Genomic DNA, 25,903 nt, shown 5'->3' on the forward strand with positions numbered 1-25,903 from the left:
TGTTTCTTTAGCAAATAGAATTTGATTGCTGAGTTCTTCATAGAATGATGAGTCTTTTGTATTTTATTTCTATCTATAGACACTGAGATCTGTCCCTCTGCCATGGTGATGTTTTCTTAGAGGAGAGTCGTATTTCAGCAAACATAATTAAACCATCACAAACACAGCCTTCCATTAGTCAGAGCAGAGTTATAGCCCTTGCTGTAGATGCATAGCGAAGTATTTCATTTTGCTGGGGGAGAAAGGCCACTAAATATTTCATGGGAATTTTTCTTGATCATATTGTTTATTTCTCAAAATTTGAAAGAGATACTTAATTTCTCTCAGCATCTATTTTTGTCCTCATGTTACAGAAAGAGATATTAAGGGCAAAATTTGCATGGGATGCCAAAAGCTGGCATTTTCCTGGAATGAGGCTTACTGTGTGCACAAAAATAAATCTCATACTGTTCTCCAGAAAATGTCCTTGGCATTTGATGTGTTTTCTGAAGCTATATTCTGGTAATGTTCTGTATCTAAGGTGTGGTGGGGGCAGGAATTAAATTTGATTGCCATGGTTTGATTCAATTTGGGTTTCAGGCAAAATTTAAAATTGGACACTAGAGGGTGCTGTTTGATTTCCTTTTTCACTGGGCTGTGCTTACATCCAGACACTGAAAAATCCCAGTGTTGAAAACAGACCCAAACTGCAATGAGATACAAGGTTTAGAAATATCCCAAGGTTTGGGAGAGAGTATGAAAGGTTTGTAACAGGGTTGCTACTTAATTAATTCAGAATTAGTAAAGAAGTAGTGCTTTGTTACCCTAGCCCTTGCGGTTGTCATCTTTTGATAATTACTTAATTCCTTTGGTTGAAAGAAATTTTATTAGATTTCAAGCTCTTGCTAAATGTCAAATGGTTCTAAAAATAGTTGGAATATTAGACTATGTTAAATAATTAGTGCTCGCAAGTTTTGCCATGGGGGTTTTGAACAGAGCACATACCTAGTGCTGGTTAAGAAACTAATTATAGAATCCCCAATTGTCATAAATATCCAGCCCCTGATGTTTCTCTTGCTATCAAATACCAAGTCAACAAGATCCTCAATTAACACTTTTTTAACCTTTGCTAATCATATTCTTTCTTCCTCTTTGAAGCAAACTCATTTTGAGCACAAGGAAAAGGTAGTGCTTCGGTACTATATTGCTTGCTTGTTTGTGAGATAATAGGGTCTCATGTAGTCTGGGCTGGCCTTGAACTTCTGATCCTCTAGCCTCCACTTCTGAGTTCTGGGATTACTGACATGGACCACCATACCCAGCTCTGGAAGTACCTTTATGTAAACTGTCAGACAGATTATGCTTGCTACGATCATTTTCTAACATAAGAATATTTGAAAAGCAGCTTAATGTTCTCATTACATGAAGAGGAAAATGAAAGTATTGGAGCATTACACGATTTCTAGTTGGTGCCGAGAATAAGCGGAAGAGTCAGGGTGACATCCCAGTTCTTCTGCTTTCAGGGAAGTTAGCTAAGAGGCACTATGGGGTTTTAGTTCTGGGGACGTGTTTCTCAATCCAGATATATGTGATTGACCATGGGGGAGTATGAGAGGAGTTACTGCTGATTTTCAGTCTCATTTGTGCACACTTCTGGGTCTCTGAAGTTACTTTTACCCATGTGACACAGGCCATAAGTGAGGCTTCTGGGTAGAAGCATGAGAGAACTGTTGCTTGACTTTGCCTGCCTTCTTCCCTTGCACAGATAAACTGGAAGCCACATGCTGAGCAGGAAGCATCAATAAATAACAAGGCCTCCACCCCAAGTGGCCAGTGAGGAGCAGAGACTTCGGACATGAGCCCAAAACAGAACTTTGCTGCTCAAGCCTCCGAGGCACTGGTGCGTCCTGCCATGGTTCTGTCACCCAGCTTGTACTGACAGGCAGGTGAAGGGTGTCAGCCAAGTGGGAAGGTCAGATGCCAGGAACAAAATGATGGCAAGAAGATCCAACTTCCAAGCTCAGAAGTCTATGGTTTTTGAATTTAGTAACCTTTAATGACTGATAAAGAGATGTTACCAAGTAAGGGATATCATTTCCTTCTTGTATGTCTTTTCAGAATTCATCCACAGACATAAAGTAAAACAGCGAGAGATCATTGTGCTCAGTGTTTCGCCTGTTAACCTTGTCTGGTCTGAGCGGAAATGGCGCTAGTACCTCTGAGTCTTTGGGTCTTGAAGTGGGGTGTAGCTGGGAGTTGAGGCTTTCACACAAACAAAGAGAACAACCCAGTATCGTGTCCTATCAGGATGAGGATCATGCAATGTGATTCCGCTTGAATAGATAGGTTGTCTCCTTCATCCACTTCAATGTCCAGTGTTTTCCTCAAAGACCCTAAAAGTCCATGCCGGAGCAGACAGCCATCTTCTCTATCAGTCCAGCTTCTCCCCTCAGCTGCAGGGACTATGAGGCTGTTGAGCTGGAGGTCTCTGGCCCTCCCAGCAGGGCCCACTTAGAGCAGCCTCTAGCTGCACATCACTTCTTCAGCCTGGCTGTGGCTTGGGGAGGGAGGCAGGTGCCTTTGACATGCAACCCAGCAGCCACTGCCCCACACCCATGTACATTTCTGCCTACCTGTTCTGAGGCTCCAGAAAAAAAAATACAAAAATGTCACCAATTCAAATCTAAGACAACTTCAAAAGGCACATGACATAAGGTTTACTTTGCTCTTCACCTCAAAATGGGCATCATACCATGGGTATATTCAGCAGGCTATGCACCTTGTAGTTAATTACAGTAAACGTGTGCTCCCATAGCACTTAGAAGGAGGGCATGTCCTGCTCCTGTCCTTAGAGTCCCTCTGCTCTGCAAACGCTCTGTGAGTACGTGAGAATAGGGACATCTTGCAGCACATTCAAGCACCTGTCTGCTGCAATGGCTGCTGTTCTTTTTACTCCCTGCGCAAAGCTTAACGTCAACAAGAATGATTCCAGCCACCAACAAACAAAAATACTTGAACACAAAGTTTATTTAAGGATAAACACATTAAAAATTATTTGGTTGATTTGTAAAAAGTGAAGGGACAAGGTCTGAGGGACAAGGAGGGACTGAGGTTCTCCAGGTCTGCAAACATTATACCCAGTGGCCAAAGCTGGCACGGCAAGGTGGAGGCCAGAGCGGGTGGGAAGGAGCCAAGCATGAACAGAAACAAGCAGCGTGGCCGGCCGCCGCAGCAGCAGCAGAGATCACCCTTCCCAAGAGATTCCCTAGGGGGAGACCCACCTTCCAGGCACTGCTTCCGAAGCACAGCCAGAGCCCTGTCTCTAAAACATTGCCATCCAGAAACAGGAGGGCCTGCTCAGGTTTCCGGTCAAACTTCTATTACCAGAGGTTTTTCATGCGTGGCTTTTTGTCTGACACAAGGTCTCTCATGCCAAAGTTTGGGAAATTTAGCTAAATACATTCTTTCTGCAGCTGGCTTTTAGAAGCTCTGCTGTGTACTTTGGAAGAAGAGCCTGGGACTTAACTCCCGTCTTGTCCTCTGACCACCGGAGGAAGGAAGTTGGCATGACTCTGACATGCTGGACACTTTCCAGGAGGTTTAAACTTGGGGGCACACACAGTTTACCCTACAGGGGTTGAAGGAAGCAAAATTACAGTACTTTATATAGCAACCTTGAGTTAATTATGAGGTCGGGCCTGATGTATAGATAAAATGCCACAGTGAAAGCTGGGTCATGAAGAGAAGAAGCGTCCAAACTTGGAGTTCAACCGAAGAATTCAAGGCTGTGGACAGAGAGGAACACAGTAAGGCCCACAGAAGCACACACGCCAGGCAGAGCTCAACTAAATAGTCAGGCTTCCTTGACAAACAGCCCACTTTGTGGAATGGCCCTGATTAAAGTCACACACACAAAACAAGTCATCCTTAATGAGAGCCCTGTGTGCCTCCCTGGAGATGAGGGAAAGCAGATGCTAAGACCACTGTCATTTGTTTGTTTCTTTCTTTGCAACAGGGTCTCACTTTGCAATATAGCCAGTGTTGTCTCAAACTCATAACCCATCTGCCTTGCTGCTAGAGTTACAAGCATACGCCACCACCTCCAGTTTAAGGCTGACATCTTGTTTGCTAGAGCAGATATCCTAACCCCAACTTTGGTGCTAGAGGATGTGGAAGCCAGATCTGTGGCTGATAAACAACCGTGATTTTTTTTTTTTTTTGCAAGTGTATGTGATGTGTGCGCATGTGTACAAGTGGATGCACGTGTGCATATGTATGTGTGTGTGGAGGCCAGAGGACAACTGGACTAGAGCTCACCAATGAGGCTAGACCAGCTAGCAAGGGAACCCAACTGATTCTTTCTCCACTACCCCACTGTTGACGTCACAGGCACATACTACTTACTATACCCAGCATTTTTACTTGGATCCTAGGTTCAAACTCATGACTTTACCAACTGAGCTATCTCCCCAGCCCCTGAAATTACTGAGTAACTTGTAAAACTTATCTGTATCTGCTATATAAAAGACCAGGGACCCACATGTCAAAGGGAAAATAGTAGTAAAATTCCTGAACTTTTCCTGATATTCCTGATATTTTCCCTGTCTTTCCATAATTTCTGGGATTTTTTTCCTATATAAATTGCTGAGTGGGCTTCTCATATGAGTTTCTTCTCCTGGGGTGAGAAACTTCCTTGGTCCCTTAGTTGCCTGCGCTCTGCGGAGGGACCCCACCTCTGCAGCTCCTGCCGTCCTCTTGGAGGGACCCGGTCACACAGCTGCACAGAGGCCCGTCTACCCGGCTGGTGCAAATCTGCTCACACCCTCCATTGTCCTCACACCAGTCCAGCCCTAGAAATGAGCAGGTGGACTCATTAACAATAGTTATTTTTAACCCTTCATGGCAATGGGGGGGGGGAATGAGAAAAAGGGAACAAATCTTAGAAAGCCAATGAAAAGATTCCTCAAGAAAGCAGTCTGCTCACACGGGCGTCCCAATGCCACCTCCTCATGCACTAGACTCCCGTCACAAGGAATGCATACCTACGCCCTCAAATCACACTGCTTTAGTAATTTATAGTCTGTGTCAAGGAACATACATACTTTTTCTCCTAATAGGTCCCACTGAAATGATCTGTTCTTTAGGATCTTTTGTATAATCTGTGGCAATCCTGGAATTTTGCGGGCAATTCTGAAAGACAGAACACCAGAGAAAAAATTTCACACAATTAAGCTGCTAACTTATTCTTCACCATGTCTCCCCCTCCAAAAGAGGCAATGGCTCTGGCCTCCAGCACTATCGCTGCTCAGATTAATTAGAACCAATGCATTCTTGATCATTGAGCCCACTGGGACTCTAGACTTTATGTCAAGCAGAATTAAATATACTCTCCAAGTAGAATTAAATTCGAAGGGGCTATGTGCTTGGGAATGGGAATTGTTGGAGCTCATCAGATACTAATGCATGTGGTACTACCTGCAAGTAGCTCTGACCATAGGTCACGTCTTGTTTCTTCTGTAAACACGAGGTAAGATAAAGCCAGGATGCTAAATGCCAGGAGCAGATGCCCATGCAGTCCAACCCTGAGCTCATAGCCATCTGTGGTAAGGCCATCAGCCTGGCATGGAGGAGAAGATGGACATGCCCTTATCCTCTCCCACCAGTTCCTCTAGAGTGTCACACCCTGGTCCATTGGAGTCACAGATGTTTGGATAGGCTGTATCCTGAACCCAGGGGTTTGGCTCTACCACAGAGTGGAGCTCGGCTCAATGACTATCTGATTTAGGCAGTATTTTCTCCTTGATTCTCTACTACAGTGGACCTCAACCAGGTCATTTTGTCCTCCAGGGGATAGACATGTTTGGAGGCACTTTGGGGCACTGCAGCTGGAGTGTAGATACAAGTGAATTGAGGCTTATGATACTGTGAACATCACCTTACAAAGCACAGGGCAGCCCTCCACAGTGAAGGGTTACTCCATCTGAGATGTCAGTAGCACCAAGGTTGAGGGGCTCTGGGTCTACTGTGAAGCTAGTGACCTGGAGACATTTCAGAGGCAGGGGACCAAATGATCATCATTATACATATTCTCTCAACCCAAGATGGCCACCCACACCTGAGCACATGTGGATAAGTCCAGCGCAGCCACCCGGCATCCACGGTCACCAGGCCTGAGAAACCAGGGCAATGAGAACAAAGCCGAGCACTTCGTTTTACACTTACAATTTTACAGGAGTATTTTTCTGAGTCACAGAGGGACACTGCGCAGTGAAGATGAACTTCATCATAATCCCCAATGAATTTAAAGACAGTGACATGAAAACGACAGGTTAGGGAAACTCCATTCTCCTCAATGCCAATAGTGTTATCTTTAATGTTCTGACACCTATTCAGGAAAAAATGGAATCTTTGCTTCAGCTTTTCCCCTTAGAGATTAATCTTCATCTTCATTTCAAAATTTCATATGTCTCAGAGAACCATCATAAAAAATAAAAATGACTGACTTTGCATTTGAAGCTGACCTCTGGATTGCCTAAATTTGTCATTTATTACCACTCCTTCCTATTTTCATTGTTTGTTTTGAAGTGTGGACTGCCACCTTGAGTTAGTACCTTACTGCAACTAGAAATTAAATGACTATAGGGACCACATTCAATTTCCCCACATTCAGTATCTCAGCCCGCCCCCTCATAATGCTGTGTTTTACAGATAACAATTTAACAAACACAAGATGAGTTCTTACTTCCTCTGTGTTTTCTGCAGTTAATTATCAATGTTGGCAGGGACTCTGATTCAAACCTTATGGGAACTCTTCCCATACATTAAAGTAGGGAGAAGGTGGAGGGAAGGAAATGCTAGAGGGAAGGAAACATGAATGTGATCACTTCTTTCTCAACTCCCTTCCTACTTGTGGTACAGCAACAGCCAATATACAGTCCCCACCAAGACATCCCCAGTAGCAGAGATTTTGTTTCAACTACTTAAAAGTTCCCCAAAATGCATTAGTCTCTTATGTTCTAGTGTCTTCATGCAATACTTTCCCACTGGAAGCTAGTTCTGCTCTTCTTCCCTCAGCCTCAGTCAATGGTAAACCTCTTCGGTCTAACTTTCTCTTCCAGGCACGCCTAAGCAAAGCAGGAACCAGTGGCCCTTCCTGGATTTGGCAGCAACACTCTGTTGGCTGCCTTCAGTGCAGGAACCCAGTCACACTCTGCACACACTATATGGCTCTAACACACTACATGGCATGTGGCAGGCACGTGACAATCAGTCTTTGTTGGCTGGCTGGATGAAGGAATATGAGCTGGGTTGCCATGGCCAAAGTAGAACTGCAAGACCTAAGAGGCTTTGCACACAATAAGGTAAGAAAAGATACACAAAAAGAGTGTGCGTCTTTCTCCAAGCCCACAGGATGAAATAGCTCAGCAATAAGGAAAATTAAAAACTGAAGTCATCCTGCAGCATCTCCACACCTATTAAGCTTAATGATTGGACTTCATGGAAAAATGCAAGCTGCTTCTCAAAGCAATAGTTTCTTAAATGCTTTGATAGGAAACAGTGCACCATAGCTTTGCTTGCTGTCATTATGCATGTGGATAATGTACATCAGTTCAAGGATTCTAAAATGGTTTCAGTCCTCTAATCTTCACACAGTCCTTTCTCCTTTGCTAGACCCCAGCCTTTCTTCCAGGGAGATGGCTTGAGGTTCAGGATAAGGAGAAATAAAAAACACCACAGAGCAGAGCAATGGGCTTGAGGGGCGCTAGGAGAGCTGTTTTGGTTCGTCTCTTAAAGTATACAAACAAACCAAGCACTGGAACCCTGTGTCCACAGACCACACCTATCCTTTCACTAGTCTAAGCACCTGATGCGAAAAGAGAAGTAACTGGTGTCCCCAGACTTCTGAGCTGCTCTAGAAGTTGGCTCTACCCTCCTTACAACGGAAAAGGAGCATCTGACCCCCCTCATACTAGTGGTCCCAATTTGCCACTCATTCACTAAGCAATGAGTGCATTTTCCCATAAGTTCAGTGAGAGGGGGAAAAGCATATATAACCATATCCCTACCAGGAAGGTTAGATGGACTGATGGATTTCAATTCTCTCTGATTATGAAATAATTTTCCACCTAACAACAGTTTAACTTGAAGGTCTTTATTTAGGCAGACCCAGGGGTAAGCTGAGATTTATGAGCATGCTTGCTGGCTGGGCACTCCCTCTCTGGGTCAAGTCCATTAAATACTATTTTTAAACTGCTAAATACCACCTCATCCTTCAAAGGAGACACAAACTCTACAATCTGAGTTTGCCATTGCACAGTGACTCAGATCTTAGCTCCTTTATAGTCTGAAATGAATACAATAGATAAAGAAACACAGGAAACATGGAGAGAGGACAAAGGACTGAAGGACACCTCGTAGTCACCAAGTCCCACCCTTTGCCTCTGAGAAGGCTGAACACCAGTTCAGAGTGACAACTGTCTTAGGGTAGCCTTTGCTGAAAATCTCACAACATGCCTGGACAGTGTGCCCTGCGCCATACTGGGCACTGTGTGTTCTAACATGTACATAGATTCCTTCCCTGTGCCTTGCTAGTTGGCAGCCTTGGGTGAACTCTACCTAACTTCTCCAAGGCTGAATCATTTGCAAAATAATGAACATCCATGGTTTTCCCACGGTTTTCCTCCCTCTTTTCTTGGGGCACCATTTCTCTTCCTTCAAGCACAAAGCCTCAAAGATGAGTGAGTCCCATGCCTTCCCTGGGATTCTCAGTGGGAATTAGAAGTCCTCTTTGCAGTGGTGACAATGGTGAAGAATGTGAAGCAGAGATTGCCGGTAACAGACCAAGTCAAAAAGAGAAAGACAGAGGTGCAGAGACACCAGATAGAGCAAGACAGACAGCCGGCAGCTCCCTGCATTCAATCATCCCTGAAGATTCACCCATACCTGGTATTTGGTTTCTCATATAATCTAATTTAAACTGGCCTCTACTGGTTATAATAGAAGGAAATCTGATTAATACAGTGACCTACATGGAGAATTATTGTAGTGGAGTGATGAAATTGATCTAAAATAAGATTGTGGTGATGCTTATCCTCCTCTGCAGATTTACTAAAAAAAGATTGAACTTAACACTTTCAGCAAGTAAATTTCATCGCATATAAATTATGTGTACAATAAAGATAGAATTTAATTACTGTGAAATCTATTATCATATATGTAAATTGCTTGACACAATCAATGTTTTTTTAAAGACTAAAGCTACTAAGCTAGAGGGATGGCTCAGTGGTTTAAGGCACTTGCATGCAAAGCCCAAGGACTTTGGTTTGATTCCCCAGTACCCACATAAATTCAGATGTACAGGTATTGCATGCATCTGGAGTTCATTTGTAGTCGTTGGAGGCCTTGACATGTGCATTCTCTCTCTCTCTCTTTATCTCTCTCTCTCTCTCTTTCTCTCTCTCTCTCTCTTTCCTTCTCACCCAAATAAATAAATAAAATAACAAATCTACTCATTTTTACTGCTGTTTGGCCTATATTCCTCTCATTCACTCACTCACTCCTTCATTTTATAAATGTTGTCATGTAACTACACTATGTTTCAGGAAATATATGAGGCGGTAGGTATATAGAAATGAATTTTAAAAACTTGTTGGACTTCCAATATTACAGTAACCCCCTCTAACCCAGAGTTCATCTTTCTATGTTTTTAGTTACCCACAATCAACTAACTCTAGCACAAAAATATTAAATGGCAATGTTTTAGAAATAATTCATAAGTTGACATGGCATGCCATTTTGCCTCCTATGACAAAATCCCCCGTCTTGCCCCAGGCGACAAGGACCTGAAGCATCCTTTGCCCAGCATGTCCACGCTGTGTATGCTCTTTCCCTACTAGTCACTGAGTAGCCATCTCCGTTACCAAACTGATGGCTGTGGCATCTCAGTCAGTGTAAGTGACTCCTAGGTAATAGCCTGAAGCTCTGCCCCATCATACTTCCTTCTCCTACTGTATCCCCATCTTGTCAAAGCTGTATCTCCCTCATCATCACAAGAACATGAAGAGTCAATGCAATTCAGTAAAATGTTCTGGTAGAGTTCATATGCTATAGGAGATTGTTATAATAGTTCAGTTTAATTATTAGTGATCATTGTTAGCTTCTTGCTGTGCTTAATTTATAAAATAAAACTTGTCATGGGTATTTATGCATGTAGAAGAAAAAAACATAGTATGTATAGGATCCAGAACTCTCCATGGTTGTAGGCAGCCACTGGGAGTCCTAGAATGTATCTGCTCAGATAAGGTGAAGCACTGTTTTCTAATGTTTTAAAGTTATTATTGCTGCTGTTGCTACCTGGACTTGAACCCGGGACCTTTGCACAGGTAAGCAGCACTCTGCCACTAAGGTAACATCCCCAGCCCCTTATCTTTCATTTCATTAGATGCCATAGTCATGAATCTTTAGCTACTCTTGTTGCATTGTGATTTGCAGAATTCCACATTCTGCTCAAACCAAAGGTCAAAGGAGGCAGGATGGAATCCCCTCTTTGGTCCATAATGACAACGAAGCGTCTTGGGAGTAAATGCCCTGTGATGGAATCTGGAATCTGGCGCTAACTTCCTGTGTGACTTTAGGCAGGTTGCTGTATGTTTTCAGCAATGTGAGGCTCATACAATCTACCTTTTCTAAGAATTAGATGAATTAACTGATACAATATGCTGGCTATGTGGGTGTCAACAAAGACAGACCAGTTCCTATTCCTTTATGTGAAAATCATGTGGACAACGTTATATGAAAGGCTCTAAGACCGCTGTCAATGAAGAGGCTACTCACCCTCCTTCAATAATGAAGTATCGGAGTTTATCATTGCTGTCACGGGAGGGCGTGGCATAACATTTGTTGAGTGTTAGGATCAGGTGTGTGGAGTCAGCTCCAACCACAAAGACCCCCACATACAGCACGTCTCGAGTTGTCAGCACAACTTCACCCTGGCGGTAGGGATGTTTGTAGGAGGCATTTTTGTAGAGTGCCATCTTAGTGGTGAAGCTGCCTTCTTGGGTTGGAACTGTCAGATTAATAACACTAAAAGAGAAGCCATCATGAGGCAGAGCACCCCAAACAATCTTACGTATTAAATTACTTTCTGAGTTTTCAAGCTAAACAGTAGAAGGAAGACAAAACAATTTCCACTTTGGTCCTTACATGAGGAAATTTACATTTCAATGAAATAAAGTAAAATTAAATAAAAATTTCAGTTCCTCAGTCCCAAATGCCCAATGGCCACAGGTAGGAACCACATTGGGTAGCTTAGGAAATGGCATATTTTTCTGTTTGCACAAACTTCTTTTGAGCAGTGCTGATCTAAAGCATTTAAGTTTTAGAAAGATGAATTACATTTTCCCCAGGACTTCAAAGAAAAATGCTAGCATTTGGGGTTATGCTAACCTTAACTGTCAGAGAGCACAAGCATGACCACACAGTCCATGGAACCCTTTACCTCAGCATGGGTTTCACAACAGAGTCCAAGGAGATCTTGATATCCAGCTCATAAGCACATGAAAATTCCACATTGATCGTGCGGTCCCGGGTGATAATGTTGCCAGTGTTGTTGGCACTTTCAATCCAGATTGTATTTTTGTACATAATATGAGTTCCGTTGGACTGTGGAATAAAGGGAGGTAAGAAATCATTAAATTTGGAAGCAGGCATGTGGCTCGCATTTCAAATTCCTATCCCTGAAAGTAAAGAAATGGCTTCATTCCATACATAACCCAGAGGCCAGTATAAATCAGTATGGAGCTAGCCTCAGCATTTACTGGCAGGGGGGAGAAGTATTGCATTAGATGTCAACAACACCCTTCAATCTGGAAACCTTGAATGTCCACAGAAGATAGATTTCACATACAACTGAATTCCAGCTACAACCAGCCCACAACTATCTATAAGAACCCAAGCGAGGGAAAGCACGAAGTATTGGCATTGCTAGGTAACATAAGCAGAATTGAAAATCATTTTTAAAATTCTTTAAAAAAAATTTTTTGTTTTTATTTTTATTTATTTATTTGAGAGCAGCAGACAGACAGAAAGAGGGAGAGAGAGAGAAGGGGTACGCTAGGGCCTCTAGCCACTGCAAACAACTTAAGATGCATATGCCACCTTGTGCATCTGGCTTATGTGGGTCCTGGGGAATTGAGCCTTGAACTGGGGTCCATAGGCTTCACAGGCAAATGCTTAACCACTAAGCCATCTCTCTAGCCCTATTTTTAAATTCTTATTTCTCTACAAAATCTTTCACCAGACATATTTAAACATATCAAAATGAACCTCCTTATTCCTTTCTCCCTCTGAGAAAAGCATTAATGAACAGAGTCATGAGTAAAGTCATACCACAGGAAGGAATAAGAAGAAAAGCAAGAGGCTTTGCTAAATTCACACTGGAAAACCTGACACTAAAAGTTGTGACCTTGCTGTATTTCTACATTCAATTCTCTTCTTCAGCTAATATCCTTATGACCTAAAATAGCTGGACTAGGGAATATTTGCCAGGAATGACAATAGAAACATAAGAGAGGTAACAAAATCTTGATAGATACAGAGCCAAAGGCTGCCAGCACCCAAGGGAGGAAATATGTCACTTAGAATCCTCTTCTAGTTCAACCAGCCACGTAGTGCCCAGTGATGCTCACCCTTACTGATTTTCATTCTGTATGTGCCTGTTGCTATTCTCCAGAGTGCCTCCTTCTAAGTAGAACACCCTCGAGTTGGCTTTCAGGACAATCAATGTGCAAACTCCAGGAGCTGTCACTGCCTCGGCCAGGTGCTCTTTCCTGCCTTATCTCCTCACCTGCACGATGTTTCCACAATTGCCTTTGGTGTTGTTGATTTGGAAAGAGATGAAGTCTTCCCCCTCGATGCCGGAGCACCGCCGGTCGTTGATCCTCACACCCTCCCGCTCAAAGCCCAGCTGGAAGAGCTTGCACTTCGATATGGACACTTCCATCTGGGCTGCCTTGCAGGTCACCTCTGCGTCGATGATGTCATGTGAGTCTATGAGAACAGTGATTAGGAAATGTCAATCAGTGGGAGTTGATCTTGTGGCAGGGGTGGGACCAAGTATCCTACGGATATGCTTTTTATTTTACTTTTATTTATTTGTTTATTTGACAGAGAAAGAGGGAGAGGAAGATAGAATGGGCATGCCAGGGCCTCCAGCCACTGCAAACGAACTCTAGACGCGTGTGCCCCCTTGTGCATCTGGCTTACGTGGGTCCTTTGGCTTTGCAGGCAAGCGCCTTAACTGCTAAACCATCCCTCCAACCCTGAATATGCTTTTTAAATGCCTGCATGTGTATGTGTATGTGTGCTTGCAGGTGATGTGGGGGTGTGTGCATGAACATGTGTGTGCATGCATGTGGGGGTGAGAGGACAACCTGGGGTATTGTTCTTCTGGGACACCAGCCACCTTTTCTGAGACAAGTTCTCTCACTGGCCTGGAGTTTACCAGTTAGGCCAGACAGGCCAGCCAGCTCCAGTGAGACTCTTCTCTTCACCTCTCCATTACTGAAATTACCAGTACGGTGCACCACACCTAGCTTTTGTTGTGTGGGTGCTGGGGATCAAACGCAGGTTCTTGTATTTGCATGGCAAGCACTTTACCAACTGAGCAATCTTCTTTACAGTTGGCAAATGATCTCCACTCAGAGGTCACAAGCATTTCTAATTAAGTTCTGATCACACCAAATGAGTGTATGAATTCATTCAAAGCAATAGCTTGGGATTGGTGGAGGTTTCTTAAAAAGATAAAGATGCTAATAAAGTGCCTTTTGTCTTTTCTTTCTAAACCTAAGCCTTTCCTCCACACACTGGTGTCAGGCACCTTTCTATAAGGGATGTACAGAACCTGTCACAATGTTGTCTGGCTAAAGAGCAGGCCCTGGGGAGAGCAGCTCTGACTGGCACCACTCAGAACTTCAACAAATGCTGTAGTGAGTTGAGGTGAGCACCAAGAACTGGCCTTTTTGGTATATGATGATGCACCAGTTGACATTTTCTCTGCATACCTACACACTCAGTAATAAGCAATATAAAGCAGAAATATTTTCATCTGCCCACGTGAAACACATTGTTTCATCCTATGGAGTTTTCTAGTCAGCTACGCTTTCGTTCCCCAGTGATGCTAAATTTAGCACGTGCCTGTGGGTTACTTGGTGCTGGAAAGGGCATGGGCATGGAAGTCAAAGCAAAGCCCCTTCAAGCTGACACCCAGGTGGGGTCAGCCAAGCAAAAGACCATTCCTACATTAAGGAACTACAGTTAGACCAGGAGTAAGTGTTATTGGCTATTTGCTTCTTACATTCCAGTTGTGTCATTAGGATCAAGCATCTTTGAGCCATAGAAAGGTGTTTTCAAACCAGTCCTAAGGCACTTCACACTTTCCTCCTAATTCCTTCATGTTAGCATGAAGCCACCTCACTTCCTCATGAGTCTAAAAGACCATCTTGGACCTCTCTGATGTGGAACCTGAACTCACATGGAACTGGCTGATTGCTTTCATCTACAAATTTGCGTGCTAAATCTATTGAAGAAAATAATGTAGCTAAGAGGAGGACATCAGGCTACTTGTAAGCTACCATACTGATTCTTTCTCTCAAAGGCTCTGCTGTTTGGGTTTCTGACAGATGGAGTGGGGCATGTGTAGTCCCTTCCCTGAAGCTTTCTTATGCCCATGCCAGGTCTTTTCAGAGGGCCTTCTTAGTGAGGAGCTGCACTTGTCACTCACTGTTTCCATACGGGGGTGGCTCAATGCACCCGCACAGTTCTCCTCCATTGTCCAGCTCACAGGTCCTGTTTGGACAGTCTGCTCCCACGCAGGGGTCTTCAACCACTCCTGCTAAAAAGGAAAACACACAGAAACATGCACAATTTGATTTTCACATCTTCACTCAATAGCATGGTCACACTTCAGACTTAAACACTTTAGACCATTTGGAAATGGTCAGGTGGCAGGTGCACGTTAACAGACCAGGGTGACCTTATAGAATATAATTGATGATTGGCCAAAACTAGTGACTCAGTACTTGCTATGGGTTTGGCACTATATCTCAGGTTTTAACAGCATGCTTCGCTCTCACATCAAGTCTCATAATTCTCATTTCACTGCTGCAACCTGACCACTGCCAGTGAAGAAATAAATGGTAGAAATAAAACACATACTCTTATCTACCAAGAAATACTACAAGTGTTACCACTACTATACCATATTATAATTACTTTCTCTTATATCTTTACATTTTTGTAGAAAGAAGGGTCCAAACTAGTTGTCACTACACTCCCAGCTTTCAGCCACCTCATACATAATGCTCAGTAAATATTTGTCAATAATGAAAACTTTAGATAAGATCCAGACAATCTCCCCATACCAGAACATATTTAATTTATGGTCTACCTTCTCCATAAGCATCTACCTGATTTTATAAAAGCAAACAAATAGAAAAACATACATGAAATCACCAATTAGATTAATGGTACTGTTTTCCAAAAGGATATTATGATAAGTAAAATGAAAGCTGAGTGTGTGTAAATCAACAACATGTTATTAAGAGCAATATTTCTGTCACAGACAATACCACCTATGAGATATTCCATGCCACCATTTGAGATTCACTAACTGAGACCATTTCCTTTAAGAGACTCGAGTCTTTATGTAAAGAGTCTCCTTCCTTTCCAGACTGAAGAATCCTTGTCCAACACCATGGCTTGTAGCTGTCCAGCATGAGGTAAGTTCACCTCAGGAGTTGTTATAAAGAAAGCTTAGAAAGGATACAGCATGTTGGGCATAAGTTGAAGAGATTGTATATCATGAACTACTTAATAACAATATACTGAGTATATGAAAATTACTAAGCAAGTAGATTTTAAATGTTTTCACCTCAGACATACATAAACAGTAAAAATGATAAAAACAAAATGTACATGCACATGTGCATGCACACACACACACACACACACACACACACACACACACCCATGTCTGCCTTGGTTGCCATACCCTTCCATTGAGTAACTAATTGTAATCAGTGAGAGTAGAGGGATGACTTAGTGTCTTGCCTTAATTTCTGGAGGGATTACCAAAAGAAAGCCATCAGTATCAATCAGGTGATTTTATTTTAAAGTGTCTATTAAAAAAGACCCTTTTACTTATCTAGCAGGTCCAGTACATAACACGGCACCAAGCACACAGCAGGCCGGTGCTGAACAGTGTGGGTGACTAACACAGGAAGAGAATGGCCAAAGAGGAGAGAAGTGGAGAACAGACTTTAGAGCCCATAAGGAGAAAAGGGATCATTTCAAAATGTGGTGGTTCATGGGTCACCTTCAAACAAAGCATACGCTTGGACAGAAGAGAAGCATACATGTGTGTACACACACACAACAGTTTTCAAAATTCAAACATGACATAATAAAATGAGACCTACCAAGCAAAGCATTTGTGTTAATATTCAATGAACTAGCAATTTTCTTAACACTTTCTAAAATCAACAAATATGGACTTTAGCTCCATTGTTTTTAGGTCCCGAACTGAGTGCACTTCTACACTTGCTCAGGCTCAGTCTCCATACTTCTCAGTACGTACAGCCTTGGAACGGCCCCATACACACAAGTCCTATAGACATACAGGCCTGGTGCTTCGTGTCTGGTACAAACATACATCCTGACAGTCACAGTATCACTCTGCATTGAGGAAAGTGACTACATATGTGTGCACATATTAAAGTTCTATGTGTTTGTGTGTATTATTTACAGCTTTTTGATTACCATAGTTAGTAAAACATTGAATAATAGAAATACTTTGAAATTTCTGACCACAGGAAAAAAAAAGTGAGCCTACAAATCTTTATTTTACCACCCAATATAACATACAAATCTAGGTCTAAATCCAACTGCAGCTGCCTTTCCAGCCAGGCTGTTAAAGCTAGATCAAGTGCAATTCCAACTCAACGTGCCTCTTGCCATCTCCTTTCCTGTCTGATGTGGAAGTCAAGGTAAAGTTGACTTAGAGAACCAACAGCAGCCAGGAGCCCAGATTTTGTCCCTTTATTTCCTATGCCACTAAATTGGTTCTCCTTCAACTCAGAGAACCTCATCTTCCCAAGTTTGCTTTTCAAATTCCATCAGTGGGCAAGAACTACAAGGGGTCAGGCTCCCCTGGAAACGCTCCTTCTTTTTTTCTTTCTTTTTTTTTTGGGGGGGGGGAGGTTTCTCAAGGTAGGGTCATACTCTGGGTCAGGCTGACCTGAAATTCACCATATAGTCTCAGGGTGGCCTTAAACTCACAGAAACCCTCCTACCTCCGCCTCCCGAGTACTGGGAATAAAGGCGTGCACCACCATGCCTGGCTGGAAATGCTCCTTCTTAAATCTGTAGCTCATAGTTCTGTTTTTTCTACCCCTGGAGGCATGAGGAGTAAGGATGGAGGAGGACAAGTCATCACACAAAGAAACACTACCAGCACAGAAGCCACAGAAGTAAAATCATTCTCTTACAGCAATTCTCCTTCTCAATCCACTCGGTGCTGAGGATGCCAAAGGAGCGGCAAGCCTCCCCGTAGGCAGCCAGGGAGCCACACAGCTGGAACTTCTTATGGTTGTAGCAGCCATCCAGGTAGCAGGACTCGTAGAAGGGGAGAGGGTCGAGGAGGCCATAGCAGGGCTGGAAGAAGCCCTTCATGTCTGTGAGCTTCAGGCAGTAGCCATCACCCTGCATGGTCTGGATATGAACGTTGTCACACATGGCTGCATATTGGGAGAACTGCAGCTCGTTGCAGCTGGGGGCGAGAGGTCTGGTCAGAATAAGTGAAGCAAAAACAGTCATCTGAGTTCTCCCGTGGAAAGCAAAACCACATCTGTTATAGCCGAAGTAAAGTTAGTGTAATATGCTGACAGTAATGCTAAGCAGCAATGCAACCTTAGGAAAGTCCTGTCTATCTACTAAGAAAGGGAAACAAATTTGGGCTGGGGAGATAGCTCGGCAGTTAAAGGCACTTGCTTGCAAATCCCAGGCTGGGTTTAATTCCCAAGCCATCCATATAAGTAGCGCAAGCATTCTGGCATTCATTTGCAGTGGCAAGAAGGCCCTGGAATGAGCATGTGGGGGTGCACGTGTGTATCATACACACAAAAAACACGTTAGTAAATGAAATCATTTTTAAAAGTTAAACAATTTCTATTATTTATATCACTGTTTCCGGGTGAAGATAAAATGTCAGAATAAAGTAGCAGACAACATGCCACATACCAACAGCTAGTGATGTAATAACCATGAGTAGCTTGGTACAATGCATTGATATCATTAATGTAGTAGCAACTAACCACATACTGACTGAGTAACCATAACAGGAATGATAGATGGCAGGATTAAAGAAATGCAAAAGCAAAACTTTTACAAGAAAATTGGAGTACAGCTGAAGAAAAAGCAAAGGATGAAGGAAAAAAAGAAGGAAACAAGCAAGGAAGGAAAATAGGAAGGAAGGGGAAATGGAAGGGAAGGGAAAGGAAAAGAAAAAAGAAAAGAGGAAGGAAGGGAAGGATGAAAGAAGAAATGGAAAGAAGGGAAGGAAGAAATGGAAGGGAAGGGAAGGGAAGAAGGGCTGATGAAAACAGAAATCCAATTGCTTCAGAGGAATGGAACCTTGCTCAGGGGAGAACTCCAAATAGACTAAATATACAAAAGCTGTTGTCTTTCTCCTGTGGGTCACTAAACGGCATTCTAGAGAAAGCATCAAGTTAAGAGTCCTGGAATCTAGCCTTGGCTTGGCACCTACAGGCGCTCTTTATGCAAATAATTGTTTTAGACTATTTTTCAAGGAAAGAAAGAAGCTCCACTCAGTATTTTACATAGTCTTTCCCAGCTCTGATCTTCCAATTCACAGGACACTCTTAGCATATGATACATTATTCAGTTTACACTTAGAGCAAGGTCAAAATGGATGTGGAGTGTCCTTTCGACAGCTGGTTAGATGACATCTGACATGTAGAACATGAGAGGATCAAGCTACTGGATCAACAGAGAAATGTCAAGAAACAGGCATTCCTATCAAGCCAGAGAGACATTCTCATAATTTGGCAGCCAAGAGGGACCCTAAGTTAAGAGGTTTTGGGATAACATGCTTAGCTTATTCTGTCCCAGCTAGCCTGAGGTAGACCTTATAATGACCTCCATAGTCTATATTTTCAAAAAGCTTTCCTGATTCCCATCCACTTCTGCCTGCATGCCTGCAAGGCCATAATCAAGCCTTCTGGTAAGAGTTAAGGTCATGCAATTAGGACCAGCAGTAGGGAGCACAGAGTTGCCTTTCTTCAGAGTCAACTTCCAATACCACCCTCAGTAAGGGAGCCTAGATCTCAAGGAGGTAGCTGGTCACAGCTTCAGATTTGAATCCTTGGCATAATCTTTTAAGTAGCTGAGAACTGAACAACACTATCATTCATAGTCACATTATCTAAGCCCAGTTCCTTCTTCCACAGCTCAAAGAATTTCTGGGGTATCTGGTATACCTATGTGCAGCATTGAAATTCCAAATGTCATGAGTTCAGGTTTGCAGGAGAGGAAGGGTGCTACAGAAGGCACACTCCCTGTTAACACCACCTGTGTGGGAGAAGTGGAGCCATGAGTCTATTGTTTCAGTTTCTTGGGCACTCTCACCTTTTCTGCATGCCATTGGTTTTCCAGCTCTGGGCCAGCACCACACTGCTCACCACAGGTTTCCCCCGCAAGGTCACATAATCGTCAGTCAGGTCTCCATTGAAATTGCCACAGAGGCCACACACTTTGTTCTGTAGCCTCTCACTGATGCTGATTTTAATTACGTTGAAACCATTGTAGTATATCTGGATGTCAGGGCTAGTGTCAATCACCAGAAAGCCCTCACTGCTGTAAATTTTGGTTGCCAACCCAGTTATAAAGGGAACATTCACCTGAGTGCCATTCACCTATTGAAGAAAAGGGAAAAAAGAAGTTGTTACCTTATAAATGGCCAGCTGTTGCAAGTCCTGTGTTATCTATGGCAACTACTCAACACCACCCTTACAGGGTGCCAGCACCCACAGACATTGTGTAGCCAAGTGAGTGTGGCTGGGTCCCCATAAAACTTTATTTACAAAGTCACACAGCAAGTGGATTTAGACACAGATGGTAGTTTGTCAACCCCTGCCCTAGAGTTTAAGGGCATGCACTTATTTTACTATTCCCCCAAAGGAAGCCAACTGGAAGGTGAGAGAGAAGAAAATGTTAAAACAGTATTACCCTCAGTGAATGGTTGGATTTTTGTAAAACTTTCTCCAGCATCAACCAATTACTGAAAATGACATCCTAATCTTGTACTAAGGGAGTCCAACACAGTTTAAATGATCCCAGAGAATCACTGCCACATTTATTGTTTTCTTGTTTATTACGTGCAAACCTAACCCCTCCACCCCCCTGCAGAGATCTTATAGGCACAATATTTTCTGCATTCATCATTTTCTTACTTTATAACATTTCTAAGCCCTTGGGACAGAACAAAACATGGGTTTCCTGTACTTACAAAATAAATTGGTTTTTTTCCCTCAGGTTATTAGTAACTTTTGTTTCAAAAAAGAGAGAGAGAAAGAGAGAGATGGCTTAAAAAAATCTGTCTTTGTTATTTGGCTCAGGGTATTTAACTCAAGAGATAGCTGTCTGGCTCTCTCAAATGGTCACTTTTACTTTTTTGCTTCTGATTCTGGACCAATGCAGTTGTGTCCATGTGGGCCAATTTGTAAAAGGAATTGGAGTGTCAAAAACAATAGCAGCTTTCATTGCGAGTTAAAAAACCAGTATTAAGGGCTGGAGAGATGGCTTAGTGGTTAAGGAATTTGTTTGTCAAGCCAAAGGATCCCCGTTTGATTCCCCAGGCCGCATGTAAGCCAAATGCACAAGGGAGCGCATGTATTTGGAGTTTGTTTGCAGTGGCTGGAAGCACTGACATGCCCATTCTTTTTCTCTCTCTCCCCCCTGCTTCCTCTTTCTCGCCCTCTTTCTCTCTCAAATAAATAAATTAAATTAAATATATCTTTAAAAAAAAAGTACTAACATCTAGATTCTTCCTTTTAAGCTTGCAAAATATAGTCAGTCACTTGCCTGATGCTGTATACTAAGCTAGTGGATGACTATTCAAATTACCAAAATCCAGTATTCAAAGCCAAGTGATGATAGAAGGCAGATACATGACAATTCCAATAAATAAATAAATAAATAAACGCGGCTCTCTTGTCACCGTTTCCTACCTGATGTGATCAGTCTGGTTTAGTTGAAAAACTGGGGCTCAATAACTCATAGGCCAGATTATCTTCTTAGGTGGAATGGTTGGAGGAATCCAAACCAAATGTTAGTTATGGGGGTGACTGAGGGCTCTACATTTATTTACATTCAGGTCTAAGAGTTATAAGCAAAACTCAAAACAACGAAGGCAGTGGGCACTTGGAATGCCATCATGGGCCTCATATGGGGGTGGGCTGCACTGGCTTCTATTTGGGCCATTGTTTTTACAGGCGAAAGCTTGCCCTCTCTCTGTTTACAGAAAGCCCAGCAGAAACGAGGGCAGGAGTGCTACAGGTGGGGAAAGCCAAAAATAATTTTATAGCCTCTTAAAAACAAATGAGATGCCATCTGCAAATTAATGCAGACTAAACGCTGACTTATCTTCCATTTTATCACCTGGAACCTTCGTACTGGTGCCGCCAATATGACCGAAGACACTTTATTTTTTTCTGCAAGGCCTTAGAATCTCCAGTGAAGGATTACGTTCCTGTGTTCCCAGACGCCTCATGTTTTAATTCTCCAAAATCAGAAGCAACAACTTGGTTATCTGGGGTAACCCGCGATAGACGGCCCACTGGGCAAACCCTGGGCAAACCCCTGCACCCCGCCCCCATTTCTCAAGCATCAAAGCCACGTCGTCGTCACCTTGACAGTGTTGCGGTCGTTGATGAGAATCTGCTCCTCGTTGATGTAGAAGTAGACCGGCGAGATGACGGTGAGGTTGGGCGAGGACCACTTGTCGAAGTTGATGATGAGCTGGAAGGAGATGTCGGGCAGTTTCTGGCAGATGGTGGACAGCACGAAGGCGCAGTTGGCGGGGAAGCGCAGGAAGGCGCCGTCGAAGGTGCGGAAGACGCCGCCGCCGGCCGCCAGGCAGTAGGAGGTCTTGGTGCGGAAGCAGCCGCGCAGCCCGTGGCGCAGCGCGCACGCCTCGTCCGACTTGCACTGGCGCGGGTCGCACTGGATCAGGTTGCGGCGGAAGCAGCGGCAGCGCCGCGTGCAGTCGCCGTTCCAGAACAGCTGCTTGGGCTGCAAGAGAGCGGCCCGGGGTCAGGGCGGCCAGTCCGTCTGGAGCCTGCGCCAGGCTGGGCTGACCTCCCCGCGGTGGGGCTGAGTTTGCTACAGGGAGCTGTGGGAAGGCTGCTTCCATTCAAACCCTCACCGGTCTCATGCAACTCAGATGCCAAGTGATATGCAATTTAGACTTTATTGGTTTCAATCAAGAACTCTGGAATCTTTATGGCGGGTCGTTGAGCTGATCACAGCCAACCTGATTATGCGGCTGCTGGAGGAACTAGGTGAAGAGGAAAAATACAGTGTAGATTTTTCTAAGCCAACGAATGCCACTTCTAACGAGTACAGCCTCCTCCACTTCAAGGATGAAACAGAAATCCACTTGAGAATGAGAAACCAGCCCTTAAAATCTCAAATGCTCAGAAGGAAGGATAGCTTACAATTAACCATTTCAAAATTATACAGCACTCACTCTACCTACTATTTTCCTTGCTCTCATCTACTTCTGATAGATTTTTGTTGTATGTACCTCCACTCCTCTGGGTGCTGAAGAACTACGGAATAGCTAGGTTTCATGAAAGAAAGTTCTGGAATCAGACCACCAAAGTGTGCCAGTCCCAGCTCCAACCCTACATGTGCTGCCTTGAGGAACCTGCCCACCCTCCCAGCGTCATGTAAGATGGAGGTTATAATCAGCCGGGGCAGTTGTGAAGGTCAAACTAAAAGAGACCTGTTGAGCGCATTTCCTGGGACAGAGAAGACACTTAGTAAATAAATGGTAGCTACTGTTTTTATGAAAGAAGAAGAACCAGGCGTCATCCTTCAATGATGGATTATGTAAAATTATTAAAACACCCACAACTCAGTAGATCCTCAGTGGGAGGCAGCCATTATTTGGGCAGCAATCTACAGACCTAACTCATTTGTGTTACTTTTTGCATCTGGTTTACATGAGTGGCATGGGGACTAAACCAGGGCCAGCAGACTTGGCAAGCAAGCACTCTGAACCACTAAGCCTTCTCCTCAGCGCCAGAATTTATATTTCACACACATACATACATACATATATATATACATGTAGATGTATATATGTATGTATGTATGTATGTATGTGTGTTATTGTTGTTTTTCGAGGTAGGGTCTCTAGCCCAGGCTGACCTGGAATTCACTATGTAGTCTCAGGGTGGCCTTGAACTCACCGTGATCTTCCTACCTCTGCCTCCCGAGTGTTGGGATTAAAGGTGTGTGCCACCACGCCCAGCTTTTTAAATATTTTTTATTTTTATTTATTTGTTTGAGAGAGACAGAGGAAAAGGCAGATACAGATAGAATGGGAACAACAGAGCCTCTAGCCGCTGCAAACAAACTCCAGATGCATGCACCACTTTGTGCATCTGGCTTACATGGGTCCTGGGGAATCAAACCTGGGTCCTTGGGCTTCACACACATGTGCCTTAACTGATAAACCATCTCTCCAGCCCCAAGAATTTGCATTCTTTTTTTTTTTAAGATTTTTATTTATTTATTTGAGAGTGACAGAGAGAGAAAGAGGCAGATAGAGAGCAAGAGAGAGAATGGACACACCAGGGCTTCCAGCCACTGCAAATGAACTCCAGATGTGTGCGCCCCCTTGTGCATCTGGCTAACATGGGTCCTGGGGAATTGAGTCTCGAACCAGGGTCCTTAGGCTTCACAGGTAAGCGCTTAACCGCTATCCCATCTTTCCAGCCCCAGAATTTGCATTCTTGATCTGGCAATTGCTCTGGACTAGGAATTCCAGGGAACACTTGGGAGACAATCATGACGATGCAAGTGGGATATAGTCTCAGTAAGAAGACTGAAACTGAGGTGGGTGCTGGATATAGTTCAGCATGAGCATTGCTGACTGACCAACCATAAGTTACTTAGATTTTGGGCTTTTTCTGATTTCATAGATTATAGATGATAGACAGACAGACAGATAGACAGACAGATAAATGATAGATAGACAGATATCTTGGGAATGGAACCCAGGTCTAAACATGATACTCATTTATGTTATTTATGTTATATATTCATTTATGATATTCATCAAGCCTTCTACACATAGTGTAAAGGTAATTTAACATAATATTTAAAAAATTTTATGCATGAAACAAAAATTCATGCTATAAAGAGAGTGTATGTTTAAGTCAGAGAACAACCTTGGGTATCATTCCTTAGGAACACTTCCATTGTCCTCTTTTTTCTTTTTTTGAAACAGGTTCTCTCTTTGGCCTGGAACTTACCAATTAGACCACACTGGTTGGTCAGCAAGTCCCAGGGATCTACCTGTCTGCCTTCTCATCACTAGAAGTACAAGTACACATCACCACACCTAGTGTGTGTATATGTATATGTAAATATATATATGTGTGTGTGTATATATATACATATATGTGTATATATATGTGTGTGTGTGTATATATACATATATATGTATAGACACACACACACACATATACATACATACATACATATATATGTAAATGTGAGTTCTGGGGATTGAACTCAGGTTCATGCTTGCAAGGGAAGCACTTAACACTGCGCTATCTCTCCAGGCTGAATGATGTACTTTTCTTTCTTTCTTTCTTTCTTTTTTTTTTTTTTTTTTTTTTTTTTTTACTTATGGCATCATGTCACTGATCAAATGGTTATGTTTTATAACATTGTGGATTTCAGAATATTGATTTAGAGATGTCTAACCTGTATCAATTTACCAAACAGTGCCATCCAGAAAAGATGTTTTAGTGGCACAAAAAACCTATGATTCTATGTAGTCACTTTTTTTTTTTTTTTGCTTTAACTGTAGATTTAACAAAACCCTGATATCAAGCCAACTACAGCTGTAACTCAGATCCAAGGGTAAAGCTAGGGCAAGATCTTGCAGCTCAGTGCTTTTTAAGATGCCAGCCTTTATTCTTTCATCTTCAAAGGGAGGAAGTAGCTGCAGGACCCAAGTCCTCCTTCCAGGTCTGCAGCATATTCTGGGTGCCAGCAGCCACACAAATGGACTTCATCTCTCTTATCAGATTTACAGCATAATTGAGTGGCTAGTCTGGCCTCTGTTTGATAAGAACACAGACATTACATTGTTGGAAAGAGAAAAATAACCCAATGTATTTGGATATTACCAAAGGTAAATAAGTCATCCTCAGGAGAACTTGATCACGAAACTCGCATCACTGAGGAAAGTGGCTGGCCCCATGCAGCTTTCTTTACCTTAATTAGATGTGACGACAGCTGGGCGATTACCCTACATGCTAATGCCTGCATGTGTTCTCTCTTCATTTCCAAAGAAATCTGCTATATTAGCAAGCCCCGAAGCTTGTTTGAATTATAGCAAGTGGGTGTTGATTATTTGTTCCATGACTTTGCCACTTCCTAGATATAAGCTGTTGTCAAAACCCAGTGACTTTCTGATGAAAAACAGATAATAATGTTTATAGTACTAATAGCTGCCAAGAGCTGTACTGTGCCTTTCTTGAGAGTTCCAAGGGCTTTTATTATGCATCATTTCATTAACATGTCTACATTTTTTTATTTTTAAAATGTT

At 42.9% G+C, this 25,903-nt stretch overlaps 1 protein-coding gene across 1 annotated transcript in view; it reads right to left on the bottom strand.

Moving 5' to 3' along the window:
- Window positions 1–3,663: 3,663 nt before the first annotated feature.
- LOC101612114 (tubulin-specific chaperone cofactor E-like protein) overlaps window positions 3,664–25,903 on the bottom strand; it is a 143,908-nt gene continuing 121,668 nt past the window's right edge. The window contains exons 20-30 of the mRNA XM_045145509.1: window positions 21,961–22,344; window positions 19,681–19,967; window positions 17,523–17,803; window positions 14,759–14,869; window positions 12,824–13,026; window positions 11,477–11,640; window positions 10,813–11,061; window positions 6,202–6,364; window positions 5,082–5,169; window positions 4,713–4,829; window positions 3,664–3,764 (exon numbers count right to left, since the gene is read on the bottom strand). Of these exons, the coding sequence (XP_045001444.1) occupies window positions 3,664–3,764; window positions 4,713–4,829; window positions 5,082–5,169; window positions 6,202–6,364; window positions 10,813–11,061; window positions 11,477–11,640; window positions 12,824–13,026; window positions 14,759–14,869; window positions 17,523–17,803; window positions 19,681–19,967; window positions 21,961–22,344 (2,148 nt within the window). The remainder of the gene's footprint in view (window positions 3,765–4,712; window positions 4,830–5,081; window positions 5,170–6,201; window positions 6,365–10,812; window positions 11,062–11,476; window positions 11,641–12,823; window positions 13,027–14,758; window positions 14,870–17,522; window positions 17,804–19,680; window positions 19,968–21,960; window positions 22,345–25,903) is intronic.

Source organism: Jaculus jaculus, chromosome 3 (genome assembly GCF_020740685.1).
Source record: "Jaculus jaculus isolate mJacJac1 chromosome 3, mJacJac1.mat.Y.cur, whole genome shotgun sequence".
Lineage (NCBI taxonomy): Eukaryota > Metazoa > Chordata > Mammalia > Rodentia > Dipodidae > Jaculus > Jaculus jaculus.